The sequence below is a fragment of the Silurus aristotelis genome (genome assembly GCF_946808225.1).
Source record: "Silurus aristotelis genome assembly, chromosome: 17".
NCBI lineage: Eukaryota > Metazoa > Chordata > Actinopteri > Siluriformes > Siluridae > Silurus > Silurus aristotelis.
This window is the reverse complement of record NC_139590.1, coordinates 8239796-8264221: the sequence shown is the minus strand read 5'-3', so window position 1 is coordinate 8264221 and position 24426 is coordinate 8239796. Positions and strand designations below refer to the sequence as shown.

The 24426-nt window shown below is 36.4% G+C and overlaps 1 protein-coding gene and 1 long non-coding RNA gene across 2 annotated transcripts; one reads left to right on the top strand and one right to left on the bottom strand.

Annotated features, from left to right (window-relative positions):
* itgb3a (integrin beta 3a) lies at positions 1 to 23567 on the bottom strand. The gene is made up of 15 exons (XM_083567338.1): positions 23276 to 23567; positions 22628 to 22713; positions 17914 to 18112; positions 16994 to 17246; positions 16652 to 16814; positions 12595 to 12753; positions 12355 to 12450; positions 12054 to 12143; positions 11454 to 11588; positions 10416 to 10845; positions 5073 to 5295; positions 4809 to 4912; positions 4083 to 4202; positions 3295 to 3461; positions 1 to 976 (listed from the first exon to the last, which is right to left on the bottom strand). The coding sequence occupies exons 1-15, from the start codon at positions 23382 to 23384 to the stop codon at positions 911 to 913; spliced, it is 2400 nt and encodes a 799-aa protein (XP_083423464.1). The 5' UTR covers positions 23385 to 23567; the 3' UTR covers positions 1 to 910.
* Positions 19553 to 21497, top strand: LOC310740581. The gene is made up of 3 exons (XR_014537676.1): positions 19553 to 19785; positions 20008 to 20103; positions 21213 to 21497. It is a non-coding gene; the product is annotated as an uncharacterized lncRNA (long non-coding RNA).
* Positions 23568 to 24426: the final 859 nt, after the last annotated feature.

The window sequence follows — 24426 nt, the reverse complement described above, 5'->3', positions numbered from 1 at the left end:
TCAGGGTCCACTTTGTAAGTTTAATGCTGACTCATTTTATACATGTAGGTTTAATACTAAAATAACACAGCTACAATTCCAGACTTACACACAATTCCATCTGCACTGAGGCTAATTAAAACCATACAACAAGACAATGACCAAAAGCATATGTCCAACTGTAAGTGTTTATTAAAGTCAAACAGTCACCTGTAGTGTTATCTATCATGAAATGATCTGCCCAGTCACTCCACCTAAATCCTTTTGAAATATCCAACTAGCAAAAACAATTTCAGCAAGTATAACATGATGCACTGAAAAGTATTTAAGATGAATGTTTGAAGAAACAAATTGTTTCCAGATCCCAAGTGTGTAAAGCTGTAACGCATTCTAAGGGAGAATTTTTCATGAAAATAAAGCTAAACATCTGTACATTTATATATTTGTTTGGTCAAAATAAATCTTCGTACCGTTAAAATACTTAATTTGTTGCATATAAATAACAGACCATGCGTGTTCTCCAAATTATATGCTTAAACAATGCTTACATTATAAAATATTACATTTTCTATATATAAAAAATAATACAATGGACTCTATGGGTTTTTTAAATCAATCTAATTTCCCTGTTTTCATTTGAAATACTATACAATTTATTTATATATGTATTTATTCATTATTGTTATTATTATCATCATCATCATCATCATCATCATCATTTCAGTTTTAGTCAATGAAAAAAATTCAGCTCAATATCAAGGAAGCATATCCCAGACACAGCTTTGATGGCAGCACAGTATCAGGATCGACATGTCAGCATTCCAGAGCTAACAAGGAAGTGGGCATCACTGATTGGTGTAAAGTGCTGAGCCATTCACTGAGAGGTCACATGACCATCACTGAGGCTGATGTTGATGAAGAAGTCAGGTCTTTAGTTGCCCTGGTAGGTCACATTTGTAAATGTAGTTGTAGCTCCTTTATACAATGGGTTATTAGCCTAAAAGAGCAAGAGACAACTTTCTTAATAATAATTATTTGTAATACATGGTGACAAAATGCTTCATAAAAGTTAAAAGTAACCAGAAATAATTGTTTGTCCATGAGATGTCACTAGATATACGTGCAAAGGGCAGAGTTTGTGCATTCAAATGTATTCAGCCATGGCGGAATAAATCAAAACTTTGCAAAAGTCTTACGATTTGAATCATTTTCACACCACAGAACTGATAGGAAATGTTGAGTAATTTTCTGAAAACATTTTCAAGACAGTTTATATGAATGCACTCATAATATGTTTCTATAGTAACAGCTCATTTACAAGAACTTACATAATGGATGCTTCATGTAATCTAAGCCTAATGGCAAATGTATTTTTGAAATACATATAATTATTCATATTATGACGTTTTATAATGCTTATGCTTATATAGCGCTTATTTAAGGAAGGAGTCTCAAGTGTTATCACTCTGTAAAAGTAAATGCGTCTTTCTGCCATGGGACCTGCCATTTTTCTTCAGGGGGTTTACATGAGAAGCGAATATGAACATAATTTGATGTTATATAAACATAACCTGTAAATCATAATAGAATTCTCTCACAATAGTCTTACAATATTAAACACAATTATAAATGGTTAAAAAGCATGACGTTGTTCATTTGAAAATAAAAAACTGCATTCTTCGGACTTTTTGTTGGGTCAGATCACACAGTGTTTGCGTAATAACGCACCTATTGAGTTTTATTCCTTGCATTTTTCAAAGGCACACCCAGTTCCTGAACTATACTGGTTTGGTATGATTATGAATTAATATACTGATATAGTTATATTGTTAGAAAGGGTAAGCTGTTTAAGTATTGTTTTCATTAATGCTCATGTCTTGAATCACGGACAGGAAGCTCTAACAATGACATGAGAGAGACTGAGGCTGTAGATAAAGGCCATGTTGTTAGGACACATCGACAAAAATACTAATTGCAAAGCAAAAAAATAACAGTTTTTCAATACTGAAGAGGTCCTACAGTGAAAAACATCTAAAAACAAAGTTTTACTTGGATCAATCCCAAATCCTGCTTTATGGTCCTTTTATAAATGTCACCTATAGCCTGAAAATACACTTTACGCACAAACGTTTGTGGACACCTGACCATAAGATTCACATGTGATCTTTGAACATCACATTCTACATTTAGTCCCAATTTGCTGTTATAATAACCTCCACTCTTCTAGGAAGAGTTCCACTAGATATTGGAGATTTGTGCTCATTCAGCCTCAAGGGTCTAAGTAAAGGCTGGTACTGATAGAGTGAAAAATGCAGGGATACAATCTGCAGTCCAGTTGAACCCACAGGTGTTCAATAGGGTTGAGGTCAAAACACTAAAGATCTCATGATCTTCCACGCCAAACCATGCAAACCATATCTTCATGGAGGTGGCGTGTGCACAGGGGGCATTGTCATGGGTCAAGTTTGCGTCTCTTCAAGTTTAAGTGAATGGAAAATGTAATGCTATGCTATGACATCCGAAGACAAACAGTTTAGAGAAGAACCACATATGGCTAGAAAAGTCAGGCAGTCCAATACTTTTGTCCACATGGTGCATTCAAATTTGTATTCTTGCTGTTATTTATTGAAGAAAATGCTGATTTGCAGGCTGGAAGATGTTTAGTGTATTTATTTTGTAAGATTAAGTGTTCTCTGTCAGTAATGTGTTGCGTTATACCAGTATGTCATCTTAAAATCTCAGTGTTTAATATAATTGCTGGTTTTACTGCTTAGTTCTTTGGTTAACCACCGGATTATCTCTTTGTGCTGTGAGGGTGTATGTCCATAATTTTTTTAATTTGTTTTGCAAATCTATGTTCTTGATCCAGCTGCTTACTTTTAAAAAAAGGGCTATGTTCTCTTTTATAAAATAACAAAGAACAACTCATTTTCATCCTAATCAGACAGAAGTAGTGAGATTCGCCCAAAAATAATTGCTTTGATCACTTTGACCATTGTTGTGAAGCCCTGTACAGGAATGACACAGAATAACCTGCCAAAATGAATTACACTGCACATTACATAATAGCCACTGTCATATCCCCGTGCTAAAGGAGACAGCGAGAGGAGCTTTAGGTCTCACAGCAGGAGACGAGACATGACACGAAGCCATGATTACTCACTAATATAATGGTAGTTGTTGAGAAACTACCAATTACCCCTTATCCAGATCCATTAGACAGCCATATATTGTGGGTTTGTAGGTGTGTCTCTTATTTTTATGTTATTTTTTTATGTGCATGTATGTGTGTGTTTGTTTGTCATTTCATCTTACCGCTTCCCACTTGGCCTTGGCTCTCTCTTCCTCAAACTTAGCAAACTCTCGGCGGTCATGAACAGTGATCAGCAGCTTCCACACCAGCAGAGCAGCCAAGCCCAGCAAAAAAATGGAGCCGACAACAGAAGCCACCACTACCAGGATATCAGGACCTTTTGGACACTCTACACACATGAAAACACACGAGTCACAGTGAGATGCAGTGCTAATAGCAAAGTATTAATTACATGTCAGGTTCAGAAAAAATTAGAACCAGCAAATGAACACATCTGAGCTGCTGGTTTTGATGTTGACATGGACGTAGCCATGTGTGGTCTCATACGGTCCTCACCCCCTTTCTCATAGGTGCCCTCACTTCATTGGCTATGTTCTTGGTCTCTGTACATTTTTTTGCTCAGATTTTCTTAAAGGATTTAGATTGAATATTTAATCAATATCTATTAATGGATTAATTGTCAGCCTGAGGTTATGCTGCCTTTTTGATTTTTTTGCAAGTTGGCCATAAGTTATTCATATATATTATATAAAGTTAATATATATATATATATATATATATATATATATATATATATATATATATATATATATATATATATATATATATAATGAATGGACATTCGGTACCACCGATATGAAGATGGGGGTCTCTTTTGAGTCTGGTTCCCCTCAAGATTTCCACCTCATGCCATCTCAGTGAGTTTTTATTGCCAAAGTCACCACAGGTTTGCTTTAAAGAACAACTTGTACCAGCTCTGCTTGTATCTGCACGTATCTGCACGCCTCACCGGGTTCTTTAACGAGATAGAGGATGGATTTTCCGTTGATGTCTTCATAGTATTGGAAGTTGTGAATGCAATCATCCTCATCTTTGTAGCTGCAGTTCACTGAGCTCTTCTCATGGAAGGCTGATGAGAGAGAGAGATAGGAGCTGATTATGCAATGCTCAGTATTTAAAGAATCTGCTGCTATTTAAAAAAATAAAATAAAATAAAATAAAAATATTTAATTATAGGTGGTGAATATGCAAGAAGTGGAAAATGACCCTGGGTTAATACTTTTAGTAACACTCTATATATATTTATTTCAATTAAGTTACACTTAAAAATCTCAGGTAATAATGATAGTAAAATGTTAGACCTTCATAAAAACATCTGGCAAAGTAGAAATGAACAATGAACAGGACAGATATATGGAAAAGCTCAGAAACTAAATTCACACTTGCACAACTTAGTTTTTCCAGATTTCACTGCACTTTATGTAAAATAATTCGTTCTGCTGTGCATTAATTATGAATAGTAATTCGAAATAAATCCCAGATGTCTAACTTAAATACCTCCTAGATTCCTGGCTATGAACTTGACAGTGCTTATCATTTTTAGTGTCTTCCCTAAAGCAATCCATAGTAGGTATCATAAATATTACATGTCTTACAATGTCTTAACACGTGGTAAGGAAATTAATTATGATGCGTTTGTTGTTGTTTGTTGTTGTTGTTATGTGTATGTATATACCTAGCTCATCCACCAGTTGAATTTCTTCTCTGCACATTGCAGTGTTGCACGTTTTCTTCTCAAAGAGCGGCCCTCTCTTATAGTGCTTGCACTCCACACAATCCCTTAACACACATAGGAATATATATATCACACAATCACACACAGGAATAATTATTACACAACCAAACAAACACACACACACACACACACACACACACACACACACACACACACACACAAACAAACACACACTTATATACAGAAAAACACATGAGGACTCACTTTTTTAAAGTGCAGGAATCAGGGCAGGTGGGACATTTCTCACAGGTGGAACCGTAGGCTCCAGGCACAGTGCATGCACATGTACCGCACAAACACTCACCACGACCGCTACACAGCAGTCCAATGCCGGCCATGCAATTGTCAATCCTTGAGGAGCAGTTACAGCTCTCGCCTGTCCAGCCAAGATTGCACTGACAGAACCCGCATACACAATCCCCATGGCCTGCATTCATACATACCAAAGCAATGCATAAGACATGTGGTATCATCATCATCATCGTGTTGTCATGTCATAATTTTATGCCTGGTTGGTGTATTTCTTTTTTTAGGTGATGGAAATATTCCTTTTTATTTGACATGGTATCACTTAAGTCAATTTTTTTTTCTTTTCAAAAGCAAAGCTTGTTCATGACCAATGAAATAAAACAAAGCTAAAAATATTTTTTTTAATGAAATAAGTGTTACTATGTTAAATAAAAAGGAATATTTTTATCACCTAGAAATAAAAAGAAATACACCAACCAGGAATACAATTATATAATTATAACATTATGACTAGTGAAGTAAATAACACTGATTATCTCTTCATCATGGCACCTAGTAGTGGGAAGGATATATTAGGCATTAAGTAAACATTTTGTCTTTAAAGCTGACGTGTTAGAAGCAGGAAAATTGGGCAAGTGTAAGGGCCAAATTGTGACGGCTAGACGACTGGGTCAGAGCATCTCCAAAACTGCAGCTCTTGTGGGATGTTCCCAGGCTGCAGTGGTCAGTATCTATCAAAAGTGGTCCAAGGAAGGAAAAGAGGTGAACCAGTGACATGGTAATGGACAGCCAAGGCTCAGTGATGCACATGGGGAGCAAAGCTCAAATTGTTGAAGTTAATGCTGTTAGGGCTAAACGGGTCAAGACTGTTTTGGCAGCAAAAGGTGGACCAATACAATATTAGGCAGGTGGTCATACTTTTATGCCTGATAAGTGGCAATAAGGTTATGCCTGGTCAATTTAAAGTACCATGCAAAGGTTTTAGGGAAGTGTGAAGAAATGCTGCAAATATAAATTGTAATTGTTTATTTTAATGATTTTTTTTAATTCAAAGTGAGCAAACAGAAAGAAAATCTAAATCAAATCAATATTTGGTGTGATTAGCCTTTGGCTTTCAATTCTTACACTTGCAAAAAAAGTCAGGGGTCCGATTAACCAATTATTCCAAGCAAATGCTAATGATCATTAATTCTATATGTAATTAAGTAAAACAGAAACAGCTGTGAATGAGGCTTACAACTGGGTAATGAACAGCCAAACTCTGCTACTAAGGTGAGTTTATGAAAGACAGTTTAACGTTACGGGTCTTAAACCATGACAAGACTGAGCACAACAACAAGACAGCAACAATTTTGAAGAAGCACAAAGAAACAGGTAATGCTGAGGATCCTACACACATCACACTTATTTCCCTTCAACTTTAAAAGATGTTGAGCAGTGTCATCAGCAAAGAACTGGCAGAAACCAGTTGGACACAGGTATACCCATGTACTGTCTGGAGAAGTTAGGCCAGAAATAGTCTTCATAGAAGAAATTTGGCCAAAAAAGCAATACCTTTGACGTGGAGTGACTTGACTATGAACAAAAACATATGAATTGGGGTTCATAAAAATGGCAGCAGGTGCTCTGAACTGATGAGTCAAAATTATGAAATATTTGGCTGTAGCAGAAGACAAATTGGGCTTGGAGAGGTGTTAAATAATGAGTGTCTGCAGACAACAGTGAAGCATGGTGGAGATTCCTAACAGATTTGGGGTTGCGCTTCTGCAAATGTAGTTGGAGATTTGGTCAGGATTAATGATGTCCTCAATGCTGAGAAATACAGGCAGATACTAATCCATCATGCAATACCATCAGGGAGGTGTCTGATTAACCCCACATTTATTCTGCAGCAGGACAACAACCCCAAACATACAACCAGTGACATTAAGAACTATCTTCATCTTCGAGAAGAACAAGGAGTCCTGGAATTCATGGTTTGGCCCTCATAGAGCCCAGATCTCAGCATCATCAAATCTGTTTGGGATTACAGGAAGAGAAAGAAGGATTTGAGGCAGCCTTCATCCACAGAAGATGTGGTTAGTTCTCCAAGATAGAACAACTGCGGTGTTCAAAACGTGTGACTAAAAGAATTTATGCTGTTTTGCAGATAAAGGGTCATCACACCAAATATTTCACGCAATTTCTCATATTACATTCTCACTTTACAGCATATTTTCACTCCTGTATACATTACTGTATATATTGTAGCGTTCTGACAAACATAAACCAGATATATACGCCATACTGAACCCAGAACTAGCCGCTGCTCACTCATTCTGTCTGGCTCTCCCTCTCTACACACCTTGCTTACCCCTAAAAACCAAACCCCTTTTACCTTAACCCACCCATTCAAGCAGTATAGAACTAACAACTCCTGAATTAAGACCTTATGAAACAGATTCTAACCCAAACTCTAAACTATAAAGTCACACCTTTGCCACTTCCTTTGTCTGAACCGCCCTTTTAGCAATACATGTCACTCCTATACTAACGCTTTTGCTGTTAGTCATTTCAAAAATGACTCATCCAGAAATGGGCAATGGGCAAAGTGAAAAAAAAAAAAAAAGCATTAAGTCACAACCAACGTGAATCTGCAATAATACTCTCAGGAGCACATGCTTAATTATAAATTCTCTCAATTAAGTCACATTTTAAAATCCCCTGTGGATTGTTTCCTGAGATGTTAGTGTTTGTAAAAGTCTAAACTTATGTAATCATCTCTTTTCCTGTGTTACAACCAACTATTTGTCAGACCTCTGCATGTCTTTTACCATCCGTTTTTTTTTTTTTTTTTTTTTTTTTTTTTTTTTTTTTTTTTTTTTTTTTTTACCTAATCTGTGCTTGTCTCATCCTGTTTGGGCTGGATGCTCTATAGGTAATGACAGCATTTCCACAAAGTTGCCAAATACTGTACCCTAAGGACATATCATAAACGTTTCTGAAATTTTCAGCCTGCATCCAGGTAATAACCCTGTTCTAGTTAAATCTAAGGTGTTTCCTTTAAAGGGTGTTTCCTTTAAACTTCCTTCCCAAACAGCATCTAACAGAAGTCTGACCTATTATGGAGTGGATCACATTATGTGTATTATAATCTGTAGCACAATAACAATAGTTCATGTAAAGTGTTGAATGGTGTGCATTATTTTTTAACTTCTATTTACACATACTGAGCCGCCGGGATTGCAGTGATTTAACAAAGTGCAGTAAAATCACTATGCTTATTAAAAATATTGTGGCTGTGGGAAATATTTGTGCTGTAATGCCCGAATTGTGATAAAGATACACAGACAATATACTGTAAAAGACACATTTCGAAAATGTCTTCTTGCCCTAGTGATTTAATCAAAAGTATGCCACCTCTCAAAAAATAAATTGCTTTGATGTGCAAATCTCTACGAGTATTATTCTCTATAAAATACCATGATCAGAGTTGAGTAATATAGCGCAAATATCGTAGCACAGCTAAAGAGACTCTGGTTTGAACCTGAGCTTGTGATACTATCTATGCACAAGATTTTTCGATCTTCATGTTTTTTTTTTTGGTTTGCTGCCATTTCCCCAAAACATGCAGGTGGATTGCTTATGCTATATTGCCCCTAGATGTTAAATGTGCTGGCAATGTGTGCATGGTGCCCTATAATAAACTAGTGTCCTACAGAGTCTATTAGTGAATTCATATTAGTTATTAATATATATTAGATATTAGTTATTATTAATATTAGTGAATTCATATTGGTGAATTAATAACACTAAATTTAGCACTTTTCAAGTTTGCTTTATAGAATTCAAGAGTTATATTTATATTAAGTTTGTAATCTTGTGTACCAGTGTAGATTTATTCATTGCTAGAGACTCAAAGCACTTTTGTATGTCGCTCTGGACAAGGGCGTCTGCTAAATGCCGTAAATGTAAATGTATTTCTGCCTCATGCCCAATGGCTTAGAATCAGCCACAACCCTCACTAGACTAATGATTACTGAAGATGAATAAGATTTTTAATAGCACATAATATGCATCGTTATGTTCAGTTTTTCAACCAAAATGCCCTGGGGAAAAAAAAAACACCAAATGTTTTCCGGTAAACACATTCAACCAAAAGCAGGCCCTGGGGAAAAAAACAAAACCAAATGTTTTCTGGTAAACACATTACACACCAGTGCTTAATTGTTTCTCTTGTTCTTGAGACAGCTACAAATCCAGGGTGTATACTGCTCATTACTGAATACACTGCTCTATCTTTATTGCTGCAGTTCATTAGGTCTGCTGACTCACCATCCAACCATTGCACATTAGAAGATCACCATCAGAGGCTGCCAGATTCCTCTGGGAGACTTTTAAATGTGATTGGAAGACCATCAAATGTCTCTAGGTACAGTCACAGGCAATTTGTTAAACCATTAGCAGTTTTCTTTTTGCTGTGTGAACAACCCATATGGTGAAATATCATTAATAATTATAACATTTCTTACAAAACCAAGAACCACAGAAGCCTAGGGTGGTTTTCACAATTATTAAGCAGACAGCCATATTATTAAAAAAACCAAAACCAAACATATCGTACAGTAAAAACTATTAGTAAAAAATGAAATGGCCAGATTACTTACAATATGCTCATCAACACCCACACACACCAAACAACCACATAATCTGTCATCTTTTTATACACGTAAATGTTGCCTGATCGTATTACTTATTCCTTTGACTGAAAATTAATGCAACCATAAAAACTCCCTACACAAAAAATAAATAAATAAATAAATAAATAAATAAATAAATAAATCACAAAACATATTTGTGTTTCAACAAAGCCATGAGTAAGGCCACTGTGTGAGACATGACACGTCTAGATTATGACACAAAGACCAGCTCTTGATCCACTTCAAAGCATTCGCATGTAAACATAATCACAAATGAACCGAAACACACACACAGGCAGATGCACGCATAAAAATCTAAACTCTGCCCAAACAACCACACTGCTGACTCAATACAATAAATCCACCCTGAATTTTACAGCATTACACAGTATCTGGCCCACAGTGGAGGCTGTGCTCAAACATGCCAAGTGATGACAAGGTAGATTTTATGATAAATCCCAAATATTAGTACAGTGGTGCCATCTGCAGAGCTCAACTTATTATCTTCTATCATTACCATGTATGGTGATGTACTATTTCTTTAGGGAAGTGCTATGTAACTGCATTTATCTGTCCATCATTGCACTGATACGTCAATATAAATGCACTTGTTTCTTACCAGAGCAAAGTTGACCATTGGAGCGGATGCAGCTGAAGTCATCACACTCGCAGTATTTGCCCCATACCTTCCCAAAGTCTCTTGAGTGACAGCTACACTGGCTGCACAAACAATCGCCTCGTCCATTGCAGATAGGTGCACCAGGGGCAGGTTTACAGCTGTCCGTGTCAGTGGGCTTATAATCAGCCTCAGTGCACTCACACTGTGGTCCCAGGCGTCCTGGGTCACACAGACAAACACCACACTCCAGTGTGCCATTTCCATTATGACAGGCAGGGCTAGCAGGCTGGGAAGAGTCTTGGCAGGAGCAGTTGCATGCAAAATCAACAGTCACCTGCAGTGAATCTTTAAAACCCAGAGGCTTGATAATGAAGGTTTGACTCTTCACGTTAGGACAGCTATGGAGCTTTGCTTCTACACTGAAGGACACCTAAATGTGATACACAGAGATACAAGTTATAAGGATTTTGTTGCCATTTTAAAGGGTATAGGTGATAGAAATTTGGAAATAAGAACCTTGTCTTTTGCATATGTACATGTAGACAAGGAGTCTAAAGCCTAACAGATGTGTTCAGCTTGTTTCAGCATGTTTGTATGAGTTAACCATGAGCCAGGCATGAGGGCGTGCTCACTTTTGTGATCCACATTTGAGATGCTTGTATTGTACAACTAAGAAGGAATGTGATTTAGGTGTTGCCCTTGAATGGGAGAATCACGCAGACTCCTGGACTCTGGGGATGTGGTATCTTAATGTGTAAGGACTATATGAAGGTAGAAGGTACATCACAGTAAAATTAATCCACAGTTTCTACATAATCCCTGAATGTGAAAACAAAGCTGTAATGATAATGCTTCCACAAAATCAGTTTTGGGTGGAGACTATGACTAACATAAAATAAATAAAAACAAACTTGATAACAAACCAACCAAAATCTCAACCTGAAGTAATAATGCCCATAATGCTGGCTGTATTCCTGGTGCAATGTCGATGGAAATCCGATGTAACCAAAAACTGGATTAGCAACTGGATTTACTCACCGTGTCACCAATTTTAAGTCCTGAGCAGGATCTAACGCCAGGTATCAATTCTCCATTGAGACATGTGGCATTAAACGACAAACTTAGCTCATTGGGAACACCCAACACCTCCAGCTCTGCCTTTGACCTGATATTCTGAGGGATAAAAGGGCATACAGTGACCATTAGTTTTGTCAACAATTTTTGTAAAGCATTTTTACACAAACTTAAACTGAAACACAGTATTGCGTTGTGAATTCTGATTATTTGAGAATAATTTTCTAGAACAGCACACCTCTGATTGTAATTTCAGCTATGATTCAAATCACATTATTTTAATGGCTAATAATAAACTGATTTCAATGTTTTATTAAAAATAAAAAAAATAAAATAAAATACACAGTTTATAAAATGATGCTTTCTGTAACTACAAATAAAACACCTTGACCATCCAATCATTCACTTTGGGCAGCATCACACCACCTCACTATTGATGATGGTCCTATAATAATGTATACCTATAATATTGTAACTTTCACACTTCTCCCTGCTGAAACAAAGCCAAGGATGTCATGTAACAGTGACGATTTCCTTTTGGAAATTGTGTAGCATGTAGCTTACCGCATACGCATCCAGGATGAGCTGGATAACATTTTTAGAGTCGTAAGACAGTTTCCCAACAGTGGTACCAGGAATCAGCTTACTGTAATTCTGAGAGATGGGAAAAAATTCAGTGAGTGGGTACACAGGTGCAACAATGTGCAATGTTACAAGACAGTAGGCAGCAATGATAGCTTTAATGCAAGCATGGGACTGTGTGTGTGTGTGTGTGTGTGTGTGTGTGTGTGTGTGTGTGTGTGTGTGTGTGTGTATGTGTGTATGTGTGTGTGTGTGAAGGCATGTTTCTTCCTCATGTACTCACAAGATACAGAGGTATCACATTCTCTGTTACTGCAAAGATGAGGTTGATATTATTCTCACTCAGTTTGTCAGTGAGCATTCCAATAGAGGGATAGTCCTACAATACATATACACATCCATCTCATACAGTTTTCAGAATGCCTGTTTTATCCAGGCCTGCATTTCAAACTGGTTTTTATTTTAAATCAAACAATAACAAATATAATAACAATAGACACAAAACACAGCTAGTCAGACTGACCAGTATAGAAGTCTTGTCATAGATGTTGTTATTAATGTAACAATTTCCGTCATTGGGATGGACAAGACCAGCAAATTTGCCATCTAGTGCGATGTGACTTGTAGCGTCTGTAGTAAATACCAGCAGGTGGGATGCACCAGGCCGCCACCCAATTTTATCCTAATGAGAGAAAGACAGAAAGAGAAAGAGAGAGAGAAAGACAGAGCGAGAGAGAGAGAGAGAGAGAGAGAGAGAGAGAGAGACACACATACTTACTACAGATCTTAAAAGACTACTACAACGTTTATCAACCTAATATCTGCGACATCTGTAGTTTACCTGTGATTTTTACAAATATTTTTTCAGAATAATTATTTTTGAAAACTTAAACCTCTATTGGATTTTAAATATTTATTCATTCATTAATTTTCTCCCGCTTATCCGTAATTCGGGTCGTGGGGGCAGCAGTCTAAGCAGGCCCCCGCCTTCGACTGCTGCCCAATCCACACAGCACCGTCCCTTACGGTCCCTCCTGCAGGTGGTGAGCCCACGGGAAGGGATTTTAAATATAATATATATAATAACACATATAATGCAAAAAAGGTTTGAAATAGGATACAATGCCACGACAAAACCACACCATTAGACTTTTTATGTGAGATAATGAGACCGATATAACAGTCCAAACCAGGGCTGTTGTAATGCTTGTTGTTTTGATCGTCTTAAACTTTTGGTGTAGGTATCCACATTAAACCAAAAAATAATATCAATCAAGGTTTAATACAAAAAATATATCTTGACTTAATGACTCATGAATGCAGTCTTTAAAAAACAATTTGATTCAAGAAAGTGTTAATTGCAGGAGCTACTTATACCCTTACAGACCTTAGATGCTTTAAAAAGACTTTAGTTTTCATTGAAGTTAAGAAATTTTACACCTGCACCATTGGGAGCATCCTGATGCAAAAAAGATTACAGCCTGGTTTGTGAACAGCACCAAGCAGTGAAATCAGTTGATTTCTGACCTGCAGTCTATGTACAGCAAATGATGCTGGACTAAGTCTAGGAAGATATCGAATAACCGTAGGAAAATGGTTCCTTGTCTGAAGGCCAACACAGCGAGAATGATGAGGAGCTTCTTCCTGGAGGCAGTTTGTACCCTCAACTATGAGAACACCAAGGACTAGATCTTGGACTTGCTGCACAACACCCACAACCTTTCTTTTGCACTGATGCATGTACTGCATTATGATTAACATTTGCACATCATGCACAGCTGTACTCTAAAGGGAAGTTTTAAAATACTATGTATACATGTTTTCAGCCTTCCGAAATGCAAATGCTGCTTTGTATGTTAATTTTACTTCTATATTTATTTTCAAACCTATTATTATATTCTTGCAGTTATATTATATTGTCATTTCTATATGATTCTTTAAATTTTATTTGTATTTTTTGAAATATTATTTCTACTTATTTTTTTTTCTCTTGAATCCTTTCTACTTATATTCTATTTTATATCATGGAACATTTCCTGAAAGCATTTTATATAAATATATATATATATATATATATATATATATATATATATATATATATATATATATATATATATATATACAGTGAGGAAAATAAGTATTTGAACACTCTGCTATTTTGCAAGTTCTCCCACTTAGAAATCATGGAGGGGTCTGAAATTGTCATCGTAGGTGCATGTCCACTGTGAGAGACATAATCTAAAAAAAAAATATCCAGAAATCACAATATATGATTTTTAAACTAATTATTTGTATGATACAGCTGCAAATAAGTATTTGAACACCTGTCTATCAGCTAGAATTCTGACCCTCAAAGACCTGTTAGTCTGCCTTTAAAATCTCCACCTCCACTACATTTATTATCCTAAATTAGATGCACCTGTTTGAGGTCGTTAGCTGCATAAAGACACCTGTCCACCCCATACTATCAGTAAGAATCCAACTACTAACATGGCCAAGACCAAAGAGCTGTCCAAAGACACTAGAGACAAAATTGTACACCTCCACAAGGCTGGAAAGGGCTACGGGGAAATTGCCAAGCAGCTTGGTGAAAAAAGGTCCACTGTTGGAGCAATCATTAGAAAATGGAAGAAGCTAAACATGACTGTCAATCTCCCTCGGACTGGGGCTCCATGCAAGATCTCACCTCGTGGGGTCTCAATGATCCTAAGGAAGGTAAGAAATCAGCCCAGAACTACACGGGAGGAGCTGGTCAATGACCTGAAAAGAGCTGGGACCACCGTTTCCAAGGTTACTGTTGGTAATACACTAAGACGTCATGGTTTGAAATCATGCATGGCACGGAAGGTTCCCCTGCTTAAACCAGCACATGTCCAGGCACGTCTTAAGTTTGCCAATGACCATTTGGATGATCCAGAGGAGTCATGGGAGAAAGTCATGTGGTCAGATGAGACCAAAATAGAACTTTTGGGTCATAATTCCACTAAACGTGTTTGGAGGAAGAAGAATGATGAGTACCATCCCAAGAACACCATCCCTACTGTGAAGCATGGGGGTGGTAGCATCATGCTTTGGGGGTGTTTTTCTGCACATGGGACAGGGCGACTGCACTGTATTAAGGAGAGGATGACCGGGGCCATGTATTGCGAGATTTTGGGGAACAACCTCCTTCCCTCAGTTAGAGCATTGAAGATGGGTCGAGGCTGGGTCTTCCAACATGACAATGACCCGAAGCACACAGCCAGGATAACCAAGGAGTGGCTCTGTAAGAAGCATATCAAGGTTCTGGCATGGACTAGCCAGTCTCCAGACCTAAACCCAATAGAGAATCTTTGGAGGGAGCTCAAACTCCGTGTTTCTCAGCGACAGGCCAGAAACCTGACTGATCTAGAGAAGATCTGTGTGGAGGAGTGGGCCAAAATCCCTCCTGCAGTGTGTGCAAACCTGGTGAAAAACTACAGGAAACGTTTGACCTCTGTAATTGCAAACAAAGGCTCCTGTACCAAATATTAACATTGACTTTCTCAGGTGTTCAAATACTTATTTGCAGCTGTATCATACAAATAAATAGTTTAAAAATCATACGTTGTGATTTCTGGATTTTTTTTTTAGATTATGTCTCTCACAGTGGACATGCACCTACGATGACAATTTCAGACCCCTCAATGATTTCTAAGTGGGAGAACTTGCAAAATAGCAGCGTGTTCAAATACTTATTTTCCTCACTGTATATATATAAATTAGGTTACAAATTCTGCATGTTATTAAAATTACATGCACAGTAAATCACATACTCTGAATGCAGCTCGGTTTCAACCTTCCTATTGCTAAGCACCCTCCACTCGCTTTCTTTAGCTGCCTGCATCAGCTACAGAACACTGATGCTCGCCTACAAAACCAAAAATGGACCGGCACCTCTTTAAATCACAGCACTTATAGCACCTTACACTACACCATGCCCCCTCTAAACCTCAACCACTGCTCGAATAGTCAAACCATCTCTCAGGGTACGAGAAATACATCCTTCAAGACTCTCCTCTGTTCTGGGTGGTGGATCAAATCAAAACACTCAATTTATCTGAACAGCTGAGTCTCTAACAGTATTTAAACAACTGTTAAATGCCATTAATGTAAATGTAGATATAATTATATGCATGACACTGTAACTGACAAATGAGGAAATATCTTTATAAACTAATAAACATAAATTGAGTACTCTACAAAGTGTGTAATCCCTCTTATAATGCAAAAATCTGTGATTGTTTTGCGATATTACATTTATTAATGACAAACCATGTCTCATGACGTTAATAAGGCAAAAAAACTATTTTGGTTGACATGTTATTAAGACTACCAAAAAAGCTGCTACCTTTGGCAGAAAACCTATTCACAATTACAAAACATTGATATTGGAGACCCCTTCTATAAATATTGTAAGGCATAAACTATGTGACATCCTGTCATTAAAAAAAATTTAATATAAGGGCCTTGATATGAACCTGTTATTTGAATAACAGACAACAGAGCAACTGTCAGAGTTGCATTTATAAAGAAGTAATCAGCATGAACGTGTCGGTCACCTTGCAGACAACAGCTTGCAGTATGGCATCAAATCCTCCTTCTGGTGAGTCTCTATTCCGTGATACTTGCTGCTTGATCACTTCCTCTGTGAAACGATTCACCTGGTCTGTCAATGACAGGACGTTCTTATAACCAAATTGAGGCGAGCAGGTGGTGGAAATTCTGCAACGACCACAATGCAAAAGGGGTCAAACACAGAAAAACAAAACAAACAAAACAATCTGATCGAAGCTATAGCTTCTTACCACTATGGTTGAAAATATTTCCTTGGTTTATGCTAAAGGGAATCAATTTGCATATAGTACACACAGTAAATATGAGCATTTCTGATGCAATCTCACCCAAGGCAGGGGTTTCTTATGGCCTCGTCTGGAAACATGTACATGTAAGGGGCAAGAGTTTTGTCGACAAATGCCCCAAACCCCATGCGCAGTTTACTGGTCATACTCCCCATAGCTTTAGCCAGGTCACTGCCAAGGGAGCGGAGGCTGTTTAAGTCGTCTTTCATAGAATAGGACAAATCCATCAGGTAGTAAAGGTCTACAGGATAATCAGCCACCTGACGAACGGTCACCGTAAAAACCTTCGAGTCATCTGATGGCAAGAGATTGAAAATGAGAAGGAAGAGAGAGAATATACAGTAAAATGGTTGCATACGGGATTTTTATTTCTCATTCTTTAATGATTGAGGCCCTTTTAGTGTAAAAATATTTAATCACAATCCTTATGATTCAGCGTTCAAATACTGAACACATTAAGCAAACATGTACCATTACATGTACTTACTGAAGCTATTAAATTGTTATATTTAGAAACTTTTTGATATGTTATATTGTTTTTAAAGATTTTAAACATATAAAAGTACTAAAAACTAGTAGTTCTTGATTTAATGAAAATAAAAGTAATAAAAAATTATTAGATTAAAATTGATATTACCTATGCTATTTTCTTAAGTTACTGAGGTTTAGATTTGTAAATGAATACAGTATCTTCTTGTAAGACACACAGTGAGCAGTTAAATAGGTTTATAACAATAGTAACTAAATGTTAACTATAATCAACACAGTTAATTTTAATGTCTACCATTATCACATGATCACAAAATAATAATAATAAAATCTTGAACTTTCAAGCTATGTCACCTCAGTAGTCCATTCAAAACCCAAGATATACAAAAAAAACCCCACAACAAACTTAGCATGAGGTTTAATATATAATTGTTAATATGCAAATAATTGCCTGTGTGCAAACTGAGTCATACCTGGCCGCAAGGTTAGCCGGATACGCTGTGGTTGAATCTGGGTGATGTCACCAGTCGAACCTTGAACACTGAGGGGGCGGTCCTCTTCCACTACTTTGCTACTGACAGGAAACTCAATAAACTCTGCTTTACATCCAGACTGGAGCAGGATGGACTTTAGGTTACATCGGGAAGCAGTGGAGCCACCGTCACCCATGTCCTGATACAAATCCATGCACATACACACATGAATGCATAGACAGTCATTTTTAAGTGATAAAGAGTCAAGTCAAGTCAAGTCAAGTCAAGAGGCTTTTATTGTCATTTCTACTATACACAGTGGTACACAGTAAAAACAAGACAACGTTCCTCCAGAACCCTGGAGCTACAACACACAACATAAAGCTACATAAAGTGCAACGAGTGCAACCTAGTGCAAAGAGTGCAGACGAAAAACAGTACAGACAGACAAACAGTACAGACAAACAGTACAGACAGACAAACAAACTGTAAAAAATCCAACTTGCAAATTGTTAACTCGGTTAAGAATTATAAGTTAGGTGGCCACTACTATTTTGTCCAATAAAAATAAACAATTAAGTAGGAAAAAACGTAACATTTTCATTTCTTCATTCAAGCGTTTCACTTCCTGTCATTGCGCATGCGCAGTCTGTTTTCCTAGCATTGTGCACAGGCGTTTCCCCATCATCAACTGCATTTTAGAAGGGGCTGGATGTTCTCTGGTTCAGGTAAGCTTTCTTTAAGTTTTATTATCGAAAATAACCTAAATAAATTACACAAATGCTTAACGTATAATATAACGTTGTTTTTGGAAAGACTATTTTAAGGATTGTAATGATATTTTGCAGAGAGCTCAGACAGATGGTGTGCTTCATTTGAAGGTCATGTTCAGTTCACTTTGTAAAATTTAAATGAAATGTTTCAAAATACACGATTTTTGTGTAAGTTATAGTTATAACAATAAACTGTATTTATATGGATTGTGTGTTGGGGAAGAAGTTAATAGAATCTCTCGTATTTAAGTCATTAAGAGAAGCATACGAAAGCCATATGATACACAGTAGTACGCCTAATGCTAATTACAAATGCTAAATTGAGAATGAATCGTTCTTTATGGATAAATCTTTGCTTGATTTGCGTTGGAGGGAGGCTTTAAGACCAGACAGAATCCTCTGCCAGCTGGTCAGTTTAATTTTACCGGCCACGTTTTGCTTTCTGTAAATCAGTTTTGGCTAACGTTAATGCTAAACACGTGATTATTGATCATCCAGCTACGCCATGAAACAGAGCACTACTTACGGGAAAAATGCGATCTACCTAAGTGAAGACCCTTACACAATCAACAAGGAAAGTCGTTAGTATTATTAAAAAGTGGGGAAAACAGCAGTTTACATTTCAGTAAGTTATAGGGTATTCTTAGCCTTGTGAACCGTGTGGTTATTTCTGATCTTGGACGTAAAACATAACGTGCTTTATATAACATCCGGTCTAAAATACAGAAAATATATCATGTTGAATTATCAGCAAAAGTCTAGTATTTCAGGAGCTTAGTGTTTTTTTTTTTAGCATAGCTCTTCTTAGCACCATTTAACTAGTTCAATGTAATTTGGCATTATTGTTTTGCTTTGAATGTGATTCATTGTATATTCTCATGTATGTATGTATGTTATATTTACGTTGTGTTTTAAACAATTTATGTAAATTTAGATTAAATGTATTACTGCACATGTCAAACTGTGTTTTTTTTTTTTTTCATAGGTTTGCAGATTTGCCCACAGTAGCAGAGAGGTCCTCTTGAAATACTACAGGCTTTGGCACTATCGAGGGCGATCCGTTTGTATACTGACTGCATCTGCACTTTTAAAACTTTAGGTGCGTTAAAAACACATTTGACAAGATGTAATTTTTTTATGTGAGTTATGTGATTTTAAAGATGTTTGTCAGCCATCCCAGGTTTAATCCTTTGAGGAAGCATGATGCAGTCGTTGTCCTTTTAAAGATTGTGAGTTGACAACCAATGTCCTTTCAACTTTTAGTAGCCACATATCTCAGAAGCATAAATCTGAAGGTTTAAAATTTTTCTGTGTCTTTCAGGCTTCTGATGTGCTGCTCAAAATAAACCTACAGCTCTCAAAAGTCTACCTTTGTTTATGAGGGGAAAAGTCTGGAAACTTCCTTAAGTCTTGCCTGGTAAGTGTGCTATCAGTCTGTTATAGGCATATTATGTTATACCTGAGGTACAGATCCTGTAAAGAAAAAAGTTTTGTCTGCTGACCGAAACTAATCTGCTAACTGTTCTGTAAGACAAACGTCAGGGGAAAGAGTAGAATGGCGTAGGCAAAGTGTTGGCAAATATGTATTTATTGAATAATCCTAGATGAATACTTATCAGTAATGAGTCAGCACAAATTAAGTGTTACACTATATTGACAAAGTATTGGGACACCCCCTTTTCTATTCTAACATGAAAATGCCTCTGTGTATAAGGCAAGGTTCAAAAGGAAATTATTGATTCAGTCAGTGTGGAAGAACTTGACTGCTCTGCATAAAGCCAAGTCCTAATCTCATCTGAACACCTTTGATGTCACTTTAAATGTAGAGCTTGAGCCAAAAACTCAAACCAAACACCAATGACTTGTACATATGGGTAGTCATTGTATACACTTCCAAAACTGTTGCAACAGAGATGGAAATACAATTTGTAAATACATGAATTATGTTTTCATCTTTGTTGCCACAGTTTTGGAAGTGCCTTTTTCTGTTCTAAAGAAGGGTGTGTCCCAATACTTTTGTCCATATAGTGTAAGTAGAAGTCATTAGTGTTTGGTGATTAGTTTTTGGCTCAATGTCTGCATTAAAAATCCCACCAGAGATGTTCATCTGGGATTAAGACTTTGCTTTCTAAAGACCAGTCAAATTCTTCCACACTGACTGAATCAGTAATTTCTTTTTTGAACTTTTTCATACACAGTGGCATTGCTATTTTAGAATAGAAAAGGGTCCTGTCCAAACTGTTGCTATAAAATTAGACACACACAATTCCATCGAATCTTATCATATGCTTAAACATTAAGATTTGTACTTATGGAAATTAAAGTAGTCGACCCTGTTCATTAGAAGGGGTGTCCCAATACTTTTGGCAACATGGTGTATATCCAAGCAAATACAATGGTAAATTGTGGCATGTGGGATTTTGGGTGACCTATCTCAAACGATATAAAAATCTCTTTGTGGTCCAGCAGAACTCTATCAATTAAAAATGGGTTTTGATTCTGTGTTTATGCTGATTTTTACTGCAGGACACAGACCCAGAAGACAATCACACAAAAGGGATGAAGAAGGGGGTTTTAACTGTCGTTGAAGATGACGTTGCCACCATCCATTCAAACCCAAATGTAAGGTGCCTGTTTGTAGTTTTAGAGGAGCAAGTTGTGCTGGATAATGTGCAAGACTTCCCTACAGCTGTTGCTCTCCTATTTGACTTGATCTATGCTATCAAAATCATTAGCTACCCTAAAGAACCAAAATACACTTTTGAAACTATTCAGAAAGTGTTTTTTGGCCTTGACCCCCAGTGCTCTTCAAGATTCCAGTGATTCAAAAACAAATTGTTAATGTTGAAGTATAGCTGCAGTTCATATGGCTAATGAAAAGTGCAAGTACTGATTTGTTTCTGTTTGTTTAGTAGCTGTATAACAGTACAACATATGCCAAAGTCAGTTTTGAGTTTTAATTTAAGTTTTATGACTTTCAAGTTTTGTTTATAGCAGTTAAAACTTAATTGATATATATATATATATATATATATATATATATATATATATATATATATATATATATATATATATATATATATATAATTTTTTATTATTTATTTTATTTTGATGACTGAAGTTTACTGAACTTCAGGTCTGTAGTTCTCGTTTTTTAAAGTTCACTCAACCCCCTTTTTAACATTAAACAAACTCATGATGACTAGTTAGATGTACCTACTATGGAAGGTTAGATGAACTTACTGAGGAAGGTATACCTAACTTAAGCTAGCAGTTTCAATCCACTTTCTAAAATGATTTGGCATAACTTTAACCACGGAAGTTGAGTAAACTCAAAATTGCTTAAATTAACTCAACTTTTTATTTTTTACAGTGCAGTACAGACAAACAGTACAGTGACAAAACAAGACAGTGTGGGACAATACACATAACACAAGATAGTGCCAACCAGTAAACCTACTTTATACTCTGAATATACAGTACTGTGCAAAGAGGACTATAAAGACTATAACCAAGAGTATATGTAAACAAACAGAATGCAGTGCAAAAACAGCAGTAGCAGCAGTCAAGACATGCAATAAACAGCATGTAAACAGTGTAATATGATTAAGTATAAATAATAAATAAATGTTGGTGAAATGGATTGAGATGAGTAATGAGTGTGTGTTAAGTTCAGGTTGTACAGTTCGGTAACACAGTTGTGTGAGTGTGTGTGTTTGTGTGGGAATTCAGTGGTTCAGAAAATTAGCAAGAATTTAAATATATCTGAACAATGATTTAACATGTGCTCCCCTGGACACTTGTGTAGCTGTAATAGTTATATTTTAACACATATTGAATATAACAAGACACACACACAAGTTATAAAATACTCCCACACTCAGAAAAGCATTTTGTTATTCAATTTAACAAAAATAGCTATTTTATTTGATAATACTAACTTTTTGAGAACACCAAGCGCAAGACGGATGAATGGTCAAACATTCTTTGCAGGTTCCGACACCTCTTGAGGTACATATGTTTGAGCCTAGGGATATACAAAGCACACACATAGAGAAAAGTAAAAAAAAAAAAAGTCTTTGCCTGACTCCTTCTGTTTCTTCTCCTAGTCTTGAATTTATTGTTCTTGTCTTATAAGCTTGGGGGCATGACATTACTTCACTCTTACATGTTAAGTCATGCATCAGAAGCCACAGAGAAGCACAGACATACACTCATCAGGCCTGAGATCATTGCGAGCAAGCATGTTTGTATTTTGTCTCTGTGTTTTACATGGAAAACACATTATGTATTTCTTTTTGTTGTCTACAAATGCTGATTGAGGGACTACAATTTGAACAGAACATTATCTCTGTAAAATACATTTATTTATAGTGATGAACAAACATTACATGAAAATATCTGCAACTAACACACAGATGACAAATACTACAGTATATGACTATGTATGAAAAAAAGAATTATAAAGTCTATTACATGGAAACTGACACTATGACACAAACAGTAACTTTGCTGACTTACACTTTATTGACTATCACTTTAGTCAATTTTTAAAACATATTTATGCAAAGAAAATAAAGAAAACTCACCTAAAACTGTAGAAACCACTGTAAGAACAGTCAGAACTGTCCAAATATGAGGCAAAAACCTCCCCATTTGAGAGTTCAGAGAGGATAAGGGCGATGTTGCCTTGTTCATTTCCTTTCTGTGTGGTTGTGTGTGTGTGTATGTTTGAGTGAGTGTGTCTGTTCGTGTGTGCACGCCTGTCTGCAGAGTAATGAGCAGAAGGCACACTTGTTCCTCATTCTTCAGGACTCAAGCTCATGTGAGATAGAATGGGTGGTTGAAAGAACCAACTTTACCTCAGAAAAGTTAATTTTTTCTTTTTTTTTAGTTAAAGGGGCAGTTTGCAATTATGTAAATTAAAGAATGGAATAAAAACACTGATAAGCCCTCCCTTTCCTCGTTTTCTCCACCCCTGTGTTGAAACTGCAGATGTTTCACAAGATTCCTTATAGGGATAAGTGGCAAAGCTGAGCAACTCCATTCCAGCAGGAAGTGGGGCTAGACAGAAAAAAAAATTTAAACAAGAGATCTAAATCAAGAAACAAGGGGCAGATTTTTTTCAGGCTAATCTTGTGTTCATAGACACACACACACACACACACACACACACACACACACACACACACACACACACACACACACACATAAACATAAACATAAACAATATTATATATATATATATATATATATATATATATATATATATATATATATATATATATATATATATATATATATATATATATATACACACACACTAAACTAAACAAATAAACACTAACAAAAATAATATACACATAATTCTATGACAAAAATGATTCATGAATGGCATACATGCATACATCACTAACTTCCTCTCACACTCTTGAAAAAGTTGTTGATGTTAAGCTTGACATCATCTGATCATTCACATTTTTTCACACTATTTTTAACAGCCTATTTAGTTAGTGCTATGCCACTTCCTGAATATTTTCTTTACAAAAAATTATTCTGGTATCATGCTCAAATTTTATTGCCTAGTCTACTTTACCCATTTGCATCACCAGAGGATGGTAGTGATGACTCAAGCTGTAATCAAAGTGAATTTTTCAGTCATGGCTGTATACTTCAGGACCAGCAGCAGAAAAGTACACAGGAAGTAAAGATGCATAAAAAAATACAGATCAGTACAATA